The following is a 15,723-nucleotide window of genomic DNA, read 5'->3' on the forward strand; positions in this document are numbered from 1 at the left end:
CTGAAAATATAAAGTTGCAAAGGTTTGACTTTTGTCAAGATCACACTTTGGTGTGCTTGAGTCACTTAAAACAACTTGACTGTTGTAGCCACAGAGCTATAGTATTGACACGTGACTGTTTGGCTGGCATTAGCTCTAACACTTATTAAATACCAAAGTGATAGAGACAAATCGGAAAATTGGTTTTTGACAATAGGGAATTTTTTTTTTTTAATCTCCAGTTTATATGGAGAAAGGGGAACCAGTATCTTTTATTTGTTTTCAAATTTCAAGAGTTCCAAACTGTACATTTGATTTTTCTGGTTGTAGAACCAAGAACTTGTATACTCTGCAGCGTCAACCATGAACAAGACTCAAGGAAACCACCCATGCATTTATTGCTTTCTTTGCAACAAAAGATCATATTGAGTTTAAAAGGAAAACTCACTTTTGCTTACAATTCAACACCCAAACACAGTTTTCCTTTGAACTAGAATAAACTGGAAATAGGAAAATTAAAAGCAGTACTCAATCCAGGCTTCTATCTAAAGCCTGGTAGATGAGTAAAAATTCAGGTATCACCTTAATTTAACAACCTCCACCAAGGGACCAAATTGTATTCTGTGCATGTATGAATATGGTATCGTGAATCCCACTATTATATATATTTTAATACACCAACAATAATAAATTAAAAATAAAAAACAAGCGAACAAAAAACCACACTTTCCCTTTGGATGATGCTCCCTCTCTCCAGAGCTCAGAACACTCTGCCTCTGCCTTACAGCTGTAAGTATTTTTGAGGCACACAAGTCTTTCCAAGTGAGAATTCTTAGGAATACTAGACTGAACTGATAATGGTGTTTGCACACCTGCCCTGACCCTGTGATTGTTTATCAAATGCATTGCTTCTCCATTTCAAAACAGCCCATGAGGAAATCTGCACAACCAACGAAGGAGTCATGTATCGCATTGGAGATCAGTGGGATAAGCAGCATGATATGGGCCACATGATGAGGTGCACGTGTATTGGGAATGGCCGTGGAGAATGGACATGTGTCGCCTACTCCAAGCTCCGAGGTATGTTGCCTTATTACCCAAAGCATTTGAGAGAACAAAGGGTACATAGAGAGACTTTAATGTGAGAACTTGTACTTTGCCTAAAGCAGAAGAAGCAGCCCCCAATGCCACTCCATTGGTCAGTCTGCTATGCTGAAGAAGTTCATTTTGGGGGGCAGCCAGTTAGTAAAAGCTGGCATGATGATTCTTTTCTTTTCTCAAAGAGATTTCCATTTATTACATTTGATGGGACATTATTACAGTGAAAAGATTTTAGGAAGATTTTGGAAAAACTTTATAGATCTTTGTGATTTTTCCATTTTTTAATATTTCTCTTTCTTTGTCTCAGTAGCAATGAGAAAAAGCACAGTAAAGTGGAATGTCTGTGAACATTTGCCCTGTGGCATTGAAGGACAGAGGAGGGGAAAATTGATTCTATTTTGTGGGGGGAATACCAGGGATTGAACTCAGGGTCACTCAACCACTGAGCCACATCCCCAGCCCTATTTTGTATTTTATTTAGAGACAGGTTCTCACTGACTTCCTTAGCACCTCAATTTTGCTGAGGCTAGCTTTGAACTTGTGATCCTCCTGTCTCAGCCTCCTGAGCTTCTGGGATTATAGGTGTGCACCATGTACCCGGCCGATAATTGATTCTTAAAAGAGGTACATTGGGCGATATCAGCTCAGAATAGAGGACATGCACCAACTCTCTAGACCTCCCCCAAGAAGATAAAACCCAGTAGAGTCAGACTGGGCTTGGGCCTGGCTCTAACTTTGGAATCAAAATGCCTGTGCAGTTCATGAACTGGTAAGATCCGGCACAGTAATTCTAAGGCTTTGAAGCATTCCAAGGATGGAAGAATTTAGGCTGAGCCAAAAGGGTGGCTTCAAAAGCAAGAACACATTTGATCCTCCGAGCTTTACATGATACCACAGCATTTGTGTCTAAAAGAGATTGAATTATTTTTACAAAGAACCAACACTGCCATTCTAAAATCAGACTCCTGTAGATTTGAATTTAAGAAGAATTTAAGAATACGTGGAGTGATTCATTTCCTTTGTTCAGATTACTTTCCCCGCTTTGAACCCAAAGATTCAATATGAGGAGGTGTTGATTCATTCAGACTTTCAGTTTTCCACTTCTTTGATTTGAAAAGTAATATTTAGGTAGAACTCTGAGCTAATAAATAGTCATAATAGTAGCTAGTGAGTAGATATTGGCTTGAGCTTATTCCTTTTGTGGTGTTGAATGGATACACAATCCAGGAATAATAGTAATTGCATATGATATGGCAGAGCCAAAAGGAGCCTTACTTACTTAATATGGTGTGCAAACCAAGTCTTCCTTTTACAAATGCAGACGCTGAGACCCAAAGAAGCAAAGTGATTTTCTCAGGATCTCTCACGGAGTGAGACACAGAGTTGATTTAATTTAACTTTACAAAGATGCATTGATGTAATTTTATTTCCCTAATCCAATGTCTCCTCCCTTCTCCCCATTCCAGAGACCAGATCACAACACTGTGCTGTGTACTATATATTATGTTAAATCATCTTCTTATGGCAAGCAGAGATTTAAAGAAAATTATCACCTGAGCAAGTTTCTTTTCAGAAACTAAGACATGTATTTGTTCAAAAATTGACTTTAGTTGTATATGCTATAAACTTGAACATTTATGTCTATAAGAGAAAATTGGGGGAGGGCAAAAATTGTAATACTGACTAAGCTTTGAGAAAAAGTTTATTCCATACCAGTAGAAAGTTCTTCTCATGCAATCTGTTAATAATCAAGAGGGGGGAATATGCTTTGAAAAGTTTAATTCATTTTGTTTTGTCAGTGAGATTTTGAAAGTTCCTCACCCATCTAACTGTTCTCTAAACAGATCAGTGCATTGTTGATGACATCACTTACAACGTGAATGACACATTCCACAAGCGACACGAAGAGGGACACATGCTGAACTGTACCTGCTTTGGTCAGGGCCGAGGCCGATGGCAGTGTGATCCCATTGGTGAGTAGCCCTTCTCCTGGGATGGTTTTGGGTATGAAGCATGGCCAGTCAGTTTTAGATAAGGAAAGCTATTCAATGCTACATGATGGAAGTTGATCCAGAGTTTGCCCAGCTGTTTACAGAGCTTTGCAAAGTCTTCTCTGTCTCAATAGTGGTAATCATCTGTTTTAATTCAATAAATTTAGTTCTTTAGTTCTGACTCACGTTAGGAAAAGGCACTTTTATTTGCTGAACGTGCATTAATATGGGCAAAGAAGTATGCCAGCGCTACCTCCTTCTAGAACACTCCATTTTTCGGCTTCCCTTTAAAGTAGCACTGAGCAAAGAGGAAAGGTTGGATCTTAAAAGAGCAGTGTTCCTAGTACTCCAAGGTTTAGGGTAATTCATTAATACTTCTTTACTGAAAGAAGCAAGTTGCCTACCACAAAAACAAACTAAGATTGACCAAGCTGGGAAGGATCCTAGAAGGTTTTCTTAGAAGCTGCTCAGTGGGTACTTGTAGTTAAAAATCTAGTTCCCCCAGATTTTAAGGAAGTATATAATGTGAAATTATTGCAAATTTTCCTAGCTATTCAAATGGCAAGCCAGTTACATTGATATCATTAAAATAAAATATATAATTTTTTAAAAATTAATGCTCGACTGATACTGATCTTATTCTTTTCATTTTTACTCAGAAACATATCCGTTTTTAGAAAACTAAATATTCCTTCCAATGGATATTTTTTAAACTAATCATCCTGTAAGGCAAAGAATGTGAACAAAGTGTTTTTTAACTGCATATAATTATAAGAAGAGTTGGACATTTTTATTCAGCTTTCCAAGAATGCATGCTCTAGCACCCTGAAATTTACTTGGTAGACTTAAATCTTCAAGGCTATTTATCTTTTCCTTGCATGTATTCTAGATCAGTGCCAGGATTCAGAAACCCGGACATTTTATCAAATTGGAGACTCATGGGAGAAACATGTGCATGGTATCAGGTACCAGTGCTACTGCTATGGCCGTGGCATTGGGGAGTGGCACTGCCAGCCCTTGCAGGCCTATCCAGGTAAGCAACTCTGAACTGTCAGTGGGAACTGTCAGTGGTTGTAACCGCAGGCAGCACTAGTGCTCATCATACTCTGAGGCCCAAGGTGCGGGCTTCTCTCTTTTCCATCCATTTCTCATATCATTGTCTAAAAATGGATTAAATTTTTGAATAAAATGATTTTCCTTTCTCCCCCACCCAATCTATCCAGTGAAAGGTACGAAGGCTCTGAACAGGCATATATATGTAATTTTATTTTTTATATAGTAGAACGCTCCTCTGGGTTACGACACTGACTCATTTTATCTTCACACCCATACATGGAAACAGAAACCATGGAGTGAGTGGTGCTGGGGGTTTGGGGCTTTCTATCCTGGTTCTTGACAGAGAAGTTGCCTAGAGAGGGGATGAAGTGCAACACGGGGCATGTGTTCGCTCCCCATGTCTCCTAGGCCCTCTTGGTGTAAAGCTTTCATTTGTTTGATCAGTTAGAATGTAGAACATAGTATCCTGGGCCAAGAGTTGAGTAACTTGGTCATCTTTGCCTACACAGTTCAAACACCCTCAAATGTTGTTGCTGGTTTTTTTAGGACACAAAGACATGATGCCTAGCTGTAGGTGTTATGAATTCATTTGGGGGAAATTTTAAATTTTTTAAATTTGCTGAGTGATTATAATAAAACATTCAATTATGAAAGTCTACTTATTCAGCATCAGTTTTGTGAGCAACTACTGAGGTATAAAATCTCCCAAATCTCTATTAATTTTAGAGAGAATATGGCCCACAATCAGAAAGAAAAATATTTTAGGGGTGTCAGAATCTGTATATGACAGAAGTTAAAATTAAATTAATTTCCTTTCTGTGGAATGTGATAACAGAGTCTCTCTCACAGGGAATGAGCTATGGGAGCCATTTGGCCAAAGGCAGCATTAGCCAAACCTTGGGTCTAAACTCTATGTGTTACCAAAGGGATAGCAGTCAAGCTTCTGTTCTCCATTTCCTCATCTGTAAACTGGGGGGATTGTAGCTAATTACCTTCAAAATTCCTTCCATACTAATAATCTGACAATTTGTGATCCTAAATAACAGTCACCATTGCATCCTTTCTATGACCCTGGGAGATTTAGCTCTTGCCAATCCTCAGACATTATCAGGTCTGGAGAAGGTGACTGCATATGCTCAGGGCACAGACCCACCTGCCCTTTAAGTTGTGTTTCTTGGTAGATTTAGGCTAAAGAATCACCTTAATTTTTTTTTTTTTTTAATTTAGCTAGGCACTGTGGCATACATCTGTAATCCCAGTGGATCAGGAGGCTGAGGCAGGAGGATTTCAAATTCAAAGCAGCCTAAGCAATTTAGTGAGACCTTGTTTCAAACTAAAAAATAAAAAAGGGCTGGGGATATGACCCTGTGGTTAAGAACCTCTTGGTTCAATCCCTGGTATCAAAAAAAAAGTAAAAAAAAATTTTAATATAGTTTTACATCTGATTACAAAAGCACTATAGGTTCAAAAAAATATGCATTGGGTTTGTTTTAAATGATGCAACCAGAGGATAGAACCTTGTAAAGAAATATTCTTGTTTTTATGTTTATGATTACTGAAATTGATGTGGCAATTGTTGGAAACTATTTTCTCCTGAGTGATTTACAGAAATCTTTCCTCTATTTTTTTTTTTTTGTTGTTGTTGTTGAAATAACAGCTGCTTGCTTGCATTTAGGTGGATCTAGAGATGTAATCGGGGTGGGAAGGAGTGTTTTGATTGTAGTTTTACCCGATGCCTTTGTTCCTGTTATCTGAAAAAGAGGAGGGTCAGGTATCCATTGCGCAGGGGAGACCTTGGGGAAAGGGGCTCAGCCTTATTCTTAGGTGTTTATCTCTTTGCTCAATGGCTCATGTGAAGCATGTGATGCTTTAAGAGTGGAAAGAATAAAGGGACAACAGATTACCAACAGATAGTCTCTGAGCCCTGTTGTGTTTGTTCCTCCTACAGAGGACTTGTTAGAGTTGTTCAAACTAGCAAAAGATACATGGCTTTTGGTTTGTTAATAAGCAACTAGGAGAACACAGAGCTTAGCAAATTAAATAGAGGAAAAAGTGACTGAGTCTAAAAATCATGAATGTTTAACTTCTACAGGGTCACCGTTACTAGAAATTATTCATTTTGACCTTATTTTAAGCTGTTTTTATAAGGGTAGACCTGGTGTCTATCTTAACTACTTTATTGTTTGTTTGATCATGCTAAAGAAGAAAGGGAATAAAGATTTTGGTGATGAATTATTGGCAGTATATTGCTACTATTTGCCAGAGAGGTTAATTGGAGAATTTCTACCAACCAGCCAATATTAAAAGAATGAGCAAATCCAGCGTGGCTCTGCACACTGTAATCCTAGCTACTGTAAAGGGTGAGGTAAGAGAATCTCAAGTTCAAGGCCAGTCTGGGAAATTTTGTGAGACCTTGTTTCAAAATAAAATTTAAAAAGGGCTGGTGATGTAGCTCATTGGTAGAGAGCTTGCTTATTAGCACATGGGAGTCCCTGGATTCAATCTAGCATCACCAAAAAAAAAAAAAAAAAAAAAACCAATAAATAAAGGTCAAAAATTAAAAATTGTCAATGGTGTCTGAATTGTATGTAGTATAAAGTAGAGTGTGGTGATTAAAAGGAATTTAATTGACTTCACAAATAACTGACACAGTTTCTTTGCTTCTTGGGCAAAAATATGCTAAGTCCCCATTTGTTATTCAGTGCAGTTCCATTAAAGGTGTGCCACGGCATAAGCCTCAACATTAAAACCTAGAATTTCACAACAGCGAAGGAAAAGGGGCGACTCTAGTGTGCTTCTCTTTGGCTAGGGTCAAACCATCATGGTAACCTTTTCCCATATCCCTTCATTCCCCTTTGTCAGCCTCTTCCTAGTGTCCTCGTGGACATGGCAGTATAATTATTCTTAAAGGTGACTTGTATTGTCTTTTTAAAAACTATCTTCATATACGTTCATTCTTCATACACTTCCCCCCCGCCTCAAACTCATGATTGACACCCTAAATAAAATGTATACCAGGTGTCTCTTTCTCTGAAGAGTTTGTAATAGGATTTCTTGCAAGGATCAATATTTATACAACCTAATGCCAATGATCATAAATAACTTAAGGATCTGATATTCCTCTATTTACTGACTTATATGAAAGTACTTTAAATAGTCTCATCTCTAAAACTTTTCTTAAATATTTATCTTTAAAAACATATTCATATTTGTGAAAATCTCCATGAACAGAGGGATGTTTCAAAGAGGGTCATGTAACTTTTGCCAATTGATTAAAGCAAACATCCTGCATGTTCTGTGAAATATATGTCACTTTAGAATGGAAAACTGTGAATTTTATACATGAACTTTGATAGCCATGTGGCCTGGAAATATGTACCCTCAATGAAATTAAGATTCAAAGAATATTTGGATTTCCAACCAACTTTGAATTTTTACCCACATGAGAGTCAGTGTATTATTCTAGGACTTTTAAGTATACCTAGACTTACAAGTTAGATAATTATTCTGCTAGAGAATACTTTGTTTTCAAAGATAATTTAATGGCTAAGATACTAAATGTATTTATAAATAAGTTTCTATATATTCGAAAATAAATATACTTTTCCCTGAGACCTTTCAGGAAACTTAAATCTGTTAATAATCTGGTGAAGTGCTTTATTAAACATACAAAATTCTTGGAAAGGTTATTTATTATAAAGAACTTTTTTTATTTCTAGAAAATTGAACATTGACTGACATTATAGAGAATACAGAGTTTAAGAGAAAGATAGTTTTCTGTTTTATAACCCTAAATATTTCAGGACTGTTTTGTTTTTTCCTAAGTGGAGTCTATTTTATTAATAAATTGATTCTCTTTCCTTATTTTTCCTTTTCCTTAAACAAAAGAACCAAGTCCATAACAGTCACACATACCAAGATGTGGAAACATTGAATTTATTATGTACTTCATAATGTCATTTTAGTTGTTAACTCCTTTTGAAAAAAATTTTTGATCTTTTAATAATTTGGCCAGTGGTGTGATTTTAGAGTATACTTTTTGAATAGAAATAAAGCTAGATTTCTTTTTCCAAACTGACAGAATGCTTAGGCTGATGAGAAATAAAACTGGGTTTTTAATTATTACCTTTGTCTATTTGCCTAAGATTCGGCACCATTTAGAAATGTGTTTGTTTTACATCATGTCATATGGCCTTTGGAATGTTGTTTTCTTCTCAGATAGCAGAGTCTTTGGTAATGAAACTTTCACAAATTAGAATTTTCTTTAAAGGAAACAATATAATCAGTAAATGAAGTTTGTATTCTGAATTACATTGTCTGTGTTAAAGCAATTTCACAATTGTTTCACAATTTTCCTTTGAAAATAAAGAGGAAAACAGATTAAGGAGATTTTTTAGAAAATGTTTATTTGTTATAAACATTTGTGTTTCTCATTTGAAGAACAATAATAATCATCTAAGAAAGAATTTGTTGCATTGATTTCCAGTGTCAGGAGGTAAAAGGCTTAACCAAGCCCAGATCATTTTTATTATAGTAATATTAACTGATAAGCAATCCGTTTTTAATGATGACATCCATGAACATTAAATTTTAAATTGGAGTGAATACTCTATATAACCAAATCTCATCTTTTAAAATTTTTAGGTACATCTGGTCCTGTCCAAGTAATTATCACTGAGACCCCCAGTCAGCCCAACTCTCACCCCATCCATTGGAATGCACCAGAACCATCTCACATCACCAAGTACATCCTCAGGTGGAGACCTGTGAGTATCCATCCAGAAACCCTGAACATTGAGTATCCCGACCTCACCAAATTCTGATATGTTTCTTTTGTTTGTTTCTAGCTTTTGAGTCAACAGATCTGATTAACTGTCAGTATGTTTTCTTAGTGAGAATATGTGGTCAATCAAATTGACTGGTTTTTTTTTTTTTTTTGTATTTAGAATTTAGAAATTTATGTTACAAATGATCTTTGCAAGGAATTAGAAATGATAGCATAAACTTAATCTTGCCCAATGTGGGAAGATAATCTAATTTTTTTGCATGTCTTTCAACTCTATTAAAGGAAGAACTTATTGGGATCTGTCCTGTAAATTAATTCCTTTCTTTTTTGATTCACTTTTTAAACCATATTTTTGTTTTTTGGTTTGTTTTGTGTGTGGTACTGAGGATCAAACCCCAGGCATCCTGCATGCCAGGCAAGTGCTCTACCACTGAACCACATCTCCAGCCTAAGATTCATTGTTTCAAGCATTAATTTTATCTCCTAAGGTTATTTAGATAGAAGAGAAAGAGATGTGCAGATGAGGGATGATAGTTGGTTTATTTAAAGAATGAGCCCTGTGATTTTCTAAACGTCTAGAAACTAAAGAAACCATACCAAGGAAGATACTGTCCATTAAGCTTTAGTTTTTCTTACCCTCTCAAACCTACCCCAGTACAACTTCTAAGTTTATAACATGATTTGAGGAACAGTACTTTAAATACAGGAGAAAATGTCTATTAAAATGAAAACTTTTCGATTGTTTCCTTATGAGTATATTTTCTAATCTTTTCTTCTGATAGCTAATTTTAAAAGCTCACACTGAATACAAGTTTACTACCAATTTGGAGCTGATTTTAATGACTAATTTCAAAATTTTTCACAGTGTATTTAAGTTAAAATTTAAGTCCAAAGGATACTAGGATCACTTTCATTTATCCCCAAAATATAAATGGGCACTTGAGCATTTGAATTAAATCTGTGAACTGGTTGATTGGGCAATTAAAAAGAAAAATCACTGGGGATACAAAATGTATTTTGATACTCATACTACTTTGAATATTTATACTTAAAAGGATTTCGTCTTGTTTGAAGTTAGGGTGTTTCTTTTCCACACATTCTATTGCAGTGAGCTTTGTGATCTATGACATATACAGGATGTAAAAATGTAAACCAGGAGCAAAAGATTAAATAAACTGAAATTACATTCTTCTATAGTCTTGCCCAAAGTTGGCTGACCACTTTTGATGGGATAGTTTGTATCCAAGAATGAGTCACAAAACCAGACCAGTTGAATCTTGTTTGTGCTGTCCCCAGAATCTGAATCACAAAAACAGTATGGTGCCTTTGGACACTTCTGCAGGGCAAGAAACTTGAATTGTATCCCACCAACTTAAAAGATGATAGAACATATTTCCCATTTTAGAAAGGAAACTATCTCTGCTTATTGTAAAAGTGAAAAAAAAAAAAAGTGGGCAAGATGAAAATTTAGGATGTCATAATTGTATTCACCAATATTAAGTAATTGCTCTGGCCAAAGCAAAGGTGTTCAGCGCTTGCAAATTCATAACCTCCAGCATGTCACATAAATCTTGGTTTTTCCACCTGTAAAATGAGAGCAGTGATACCAACACTACTGAGTAGGATGCAGGGAGGTGAAGATCAGTGGGAGAAAGCAAGCAAAACAGCACAGAGCTATAAACTCCCAATAAATAATACTTACAATAAATAATACTTACAATACAATTATTAACATCAACAAACTTTACTACTAGCCCCTGTTCTGAATTCAGTTTTCCAGGATCGTCCTCCAGAGTGGAGCTGAAAATCTCCTCATTTGTCTTTGAAGATTGCTCACCCTCATCTCTGAATGCGCATCCTTGCAAACTCTTGTGTGATTTTTTTCTTTTTTTAAATTTCATTTAAATTTTCAGAAAAATTCTGTGGGCCGTTGGAAAGACGCTACCATTCCTGGTCACTTAAACTCCTACGTCATCAAAGGCCTGACCCCAGGAGTGATATATGAGGGGCAGCTCATCAGTATTCAGCAGTATGGGCACAGAGAAGTGACACGCTTCGACTTCACCACCACCAGCAGCAGCACCCCCAAAGGGACCAGTACGTACCTAGCATCCTCATGTCTACACCTGGGTATCCCAGACTCGGGCTCCCTGCAGGACCTGCTTCATTCTCAGTTCAATTCCTTCTGTGAATGGCACCTACATTTTTAAAATTACAGTATTCTTCAGACAAGAAGGGTGAACATTCTAGAAAACTCAAGGACTGCTCTCCCCCTTTCTGTGGCACTCTAGGCAACACCGTGACAGGAGAGACGACACCTTTGTCACCGGTAGTGGCCACGTCTGAATCTGTGACTGAAATCACTGCCAGCAGCTTTGTGGTCTCATGGGTCTCAGCTTCCGATACTGTGTCTGGATTCCGGGTGGAGTATGAGCTGAGTGAGGAGGGAGATGAGCCACGGTACCTGGGTAAGCTAAACACGTTGTCTCAGGACAGGTCTGGAGGGGTGATGGGTAGACCCCCTGGGGACAGGGCATCACATGTGGTCTGAACACTCTTCCCTCTGATAAAAGTCAGGGAGGGGCTGACCCTTTACAGAACTGGCTAGGTTCCTGTGAGCAATGACACTTTGTCCTGGTCCCTGATGTGAGCTTCACTGAGCACCAAGTATTTGCCTGGACATAGGTTTGCCCAACAGAAGCTATTTTCTCGTAGCAGTGATTGTATATGAGGACTACCTCTGATGATGGTAGCTTTGAAGAGTGCTCAGGTCCTTTGCTTATGCTTTCCAGATTCCCCTGGTTAGAGATCTTTTACAAAGTTTGTTGAACTCATTCGTGGGACCAGAATCCAGGTCAAGACAAAGAATATCCCTCCCACCCCGACCCCCATCACTTTCTGCCCATTGCTGCTACTAGGACTTATAACCACACAGAGCTATTTTCAAAATTTTGGGGGTGGATTATTAAGACTATGCATCTTTAGGAGAAGATTTTGGAAAAATGAAAGAAGAAATATCCCATGGTACATTAATAATCACTGATGATCTTTTACTACATCTCCTTCTAGTCTTTTCCCCCCTGTGATATGTTGTTCTTCTTATATCGTCAGCTGTGGAGGCATTGGTTTGCTTTGATCAGTGACCTTTCCTTTTTTATTCCAAAGAACTCCCAAGCACGGCCACTTCTGTGAGCATCCCTGACCTGCTTCCTGGCCGAAAGTACATTGTAAATGTCTATCAGATAGCCGAAGACGGGGAGCAAAGTTTGATCCTGTCTACCTCACAGACAACAGGTACCTGTGTGCTACGTGGTGTTCAAGGAATCCTTTTGTAAAAGCAGGGCTATAGCAAAGTTACCCAGCTGCCTCACTTCCTCCTTCCTTTCTTTGTTAGCTCCTGATGCCCCTCCTGACCCTACTGTGGGCCAAGTTGATGACACCTCCATTGTTGTTCGCTGGAGCAGACCCCAGGCACCAATCACAGGTGGGCTTAGCCTTGTTCTTTGGCATCTTTGTTAATCTTTATGGCTAAGTGTGGCAAGAGCAGATTCATACTGTGGATCAGTGTAACATTCCATTTTACCAACTCCTTACACACACACACACACACACACACACACACACACACCCCTGCAAAGGCAGCTTATTGGCCATTACAGCAAGCATTTCCAGGGCTGCAGAGGTATGGCATTTCTGAAAACCTTACACTAAGGCTTCCTCTTAAAGAAGAGCTAAGTTGCCTATTCAGCCTCATAATAGAGGTTTCTCAAAGACACAGACAGGGCTTGAGAGCTCAGTGTTCAGGCTGGTTCATTAATTGCTTCCATAATCCAGAGCTCAAAGAAGAGAAATCAGCCTAGCATGAATATTTCCACCTACTGGCTTTTCTAATTGACAGTTATTAAGTATCTCATGTCTTCAAGGATGATATTTATTATTAAAAAGGTTTGTATGGCTCTTCTTATTTTATCTTTGTGCTGAATAGTCATTAGAAGTGGTAAGCATTGAAAGCATCAAAAAGAATCTTGCTGATTCTTAACTAATCAAGCAAGGTGTAAGGGTGACTAGAGAGGGGAGGATTTATGATTTTCTTAGCCTCTGTTTTACAAAACAGCCCTTCATACTTTTCTCCTGACCCTGCAGGGTACAGAATAGTCTATGCACCATCAGAAGAGGGCGGTAGCACCGAGCTCAACCTCCCCGAGACTGCCAACTCTGTCACCCTCAGTGACTTGCAGCCTGGAGTTCAGTACAACATCACCATCTATGCGGTGGAAGAAAACCAGGAGAGTACTCCTGTCTTCATCCAGCAAGAAACTACGGGCACCCCACGGTCAGGTAATGCTTTCCTTGGTGTCTTCTCCCCTGGGGCATCTAGATAACAGGTAGACCTCCTGGGATCAAGTTCATTCCATTAGCCTCCTGGGGAGAACTGGAGTACAAAGACTAAGGGTTGATTGTCCCTGAGAGAGGGTTGTTTTCTCTCTGTCAGTAGTTACTACATTCAAATCATCTTAAACTAAGGATATTCCGCTGAAGTGTCCACAATATAAGTAAGGGAGCTTATCAAAGACAGCTGTTGGCACTTCTAGTCAAAAAACAATTTTACCATCAATTTTTCTTATTTTTTTCCTCAGAAGCCTAGGGTCATTTTATCTGTTGCTCTTAATTATTATAAAATACTTCAGTAAGATAAAACCATCTTATCTTTTTGGGCAGTTACCTTAAACTGTATTTTTTTTATGTTTAACTTCTCTCTCCAAATTGATACCTCTTATGCTGTAAACTCATACATTTACCTATGTATTTTAGATACAAAACCTCAAATTTCATAATGTAAGCAGTATGACTGAACCGTGAAAATCTATGCAAAAAAGCCAATTATTTGGTTAAGAGACAAAATTTAGCAGTGCTCTGGAGGGTAGCCCCATGAAGTGCCTAACATGTCCAGGAAAATGGCCTTAAAGACAGTTTTCAGCTGGCCATGGTGGTGCACATCTGTAATTCCAGCAACCTGAGAGACTGAGGCAGGATTTCAAGTTCAAGGCCAGCCTCAGCAACTTATCCAGGCCCTAAGCCACATAGTGAGACCCTGTCTCAAAATAAAAAATTAAAAGGGCTGGGGATGTGGCTTAATGGTAAAGTTTCCCTGGCTTAAATTCCCAGTACACACACACACACACACAAAGTTGGAATTGTGAATGATTTGCTGTTTCTTGTCTGTTAGATAAAGTTCCTCCTCCTAAAGACCTGCAGTTTGTGGAAGTGACAGACGTGAAGGTCACCATCATGTGGACCCCCCCTGACAGTGCAGTGACCGGCTATCGTGTGGATGTGATCCCTGTCAACTTGCCTGGGGAGCATGGGCAGAGGCTGCCCATTAACAGGAACACTTTTGCAGAAGTCATGGGGTTGTCCCCCGGGGCCACCTATTACTTCAAGGTCTTTGCTGTGAACCAGGGGAGGGAGAGCAAGCCTCTGACTGCACAACAGACAACCAGTATGTACTCTTCCTACCTGTGTCTGCCCCACCCCCAGCTTCTCCACCCTCACATCTGACCTATGTGGAAGTGCAACCTTGCTGTTCTGTTAACCTCCTGGGTTTACAGCTTAGCAGTAGAAAAATGCCCAACAGGGAAACTGTGTATTGAATGTAAAGCTCACTAAACTTGGAATGAAAATTCAGATAAGCTCTGTGGACGGTAAATGGTAATCCATTTCCAATACTCAGGGGGATGGCACTAAGAGAACCTAATTTCCTTTGCTAATGGAAACATGGTTAAGTAATTTGAGTGCATTTTTTATTTAATAAATATATCTAGATCTAAGTTAAAATGTAAACTAACACTTTTATAGTAGAATTCTAGAATTGTAGTTGCTGGGCTAGGGATGTAGCTCAGTGGTGGAGCACTTACCTAATATGTTCAATTTCCAACACTGCAAAAAAAAAAAATGTGGAAATGAATAAGTGTGTGCTATTTTGAACACTGAGTTGTCTGCTCAGTTCTAGCGAAGCACTCTACTCATATTTAATCTTCATTTTAATCTTATAAAGGAAAATATTATTATCTCTACTGGATTCAGAAAGAAACTTAAACATTTTTGAAGTTCTGCAAGTTGTAAGGTCATAGAGCTAAGAAGAGATAGAACTGGTTCTAAAACCTGACTTTTTGATTCTGGACTCCCTGTTTTCAATTATACCCAGCCACCTCCTAAAGATTTCTTGTATCTGAAATGTGTTCTAGAATTCTGAGGGGAAACTGCTAGTTGTCATACTCAAGAAGAAAACCCACAATGGATGTTTCCATTCCAATGGATGTACTATTCTTTCAGATAGTACAAAGTCACCCATGTCCTACTGAGAATCTGAGGTTCTGAGCCTGTTCTAATAACTATAATTATTGTCTATTCAGAACCATGCAAAAATAACATTTATTTCTCCAGCAAAGGACTATTCATTTAATAAATGCATAGACTCTTCCTTTGATCCATAGGGAACTTCCGTCTTGCTGTCCTTTCTGTTGAGTTTATCTCTCTTCCCATAACCTTTCTGGCTCTGAGCAAATTGTGGGGTTCACAAGTATTTGTTTTGCTTTTTTAAGAAAATGCCATCACTTTAATGTAGTTGTAATTTCTGAGTGTGATGGGAGATCTTGCTGAAAATGAGACTGTCCAAAGGATAACCCTCAAGGGGAAAAGGTCAAGGATTTCTCATGGCTGACACAGTGTTTAGGCAAAGTTGTACGAAGTGCTCTGTCTCTTAAAGGCTCATTTTCTCCAGAGTTTTGACTTTTCCTTTAGTTTCTACCT

The 15,723-nt window shown here is 38.2% G+C and overlaps 1 protein-coding gene across 11 annotated transcripts in view; it reads left to right on the forward strand.

Annotated features, from left to right (window-relative positions):
- The window catches only part of Fn1 (fibronectin 1), a 64,785-nt gene that overhangs the window by 11,981 nt on the left and 37,081 nt on the right, over positions 1–15,723 (forward strand). For 10 of the 11 annotated variants that reach the window (XM_076866389.2, XM_076866394.2, XM_076866396.2 and 7 more), the window contains exons 10-19: positions 907–1,059; positions 2,925–3,053; positions 3,961–4,104; positions 8,772–8,893; positions 10,827–11,010; positions 11,205–11,381; positions 12,079–12,207; positions 12,308–12,397; positions 13,057–13,251; positions 14,141–14,413. In XM_076866389.2, the coding sequence (XP_076722504.1) occupies positions 907–1,059; positions 2,925–3,053; positions 3,961–4,104; positions 8,772–8,893; positions 10,827–11,010; positions 11,205–11,381; positions 12,079–12,207; positions 12,308–12,397; positions 13,057–13,251; positions 14,141–14,413 (1,596 nt within the window). The remainder of the gene's footprint in view (positions 1–906; positions 1,060–2,924; positions 3,054–3,960; positions 4,105–8,771; positions 8,894–10,826; positions 11,011–11,204; positions 11,382–12,078; positions 12,208–12,307; positions 12,398–13,056; positions 13,252–14,140; positions 14,414–15,723) is intronic. The other variant, XM_077110309.1, reaches the window with a different exon arrangement.

This window comes from Callospermophilus lateralis, chromosome 9 (genome assembly GCF_048772815.1).
Source record: "Callospermophilus lateralis isolate mCalLat2 chromosome 9, mCalLat2.hap1, whole genome shotgun sequence".
NCBI lineage: Eukaryota > Metazoa > Chordata > Mammalia > Rodentia > Sciuridae > Callospermophilus > Callospermophilus lateralis.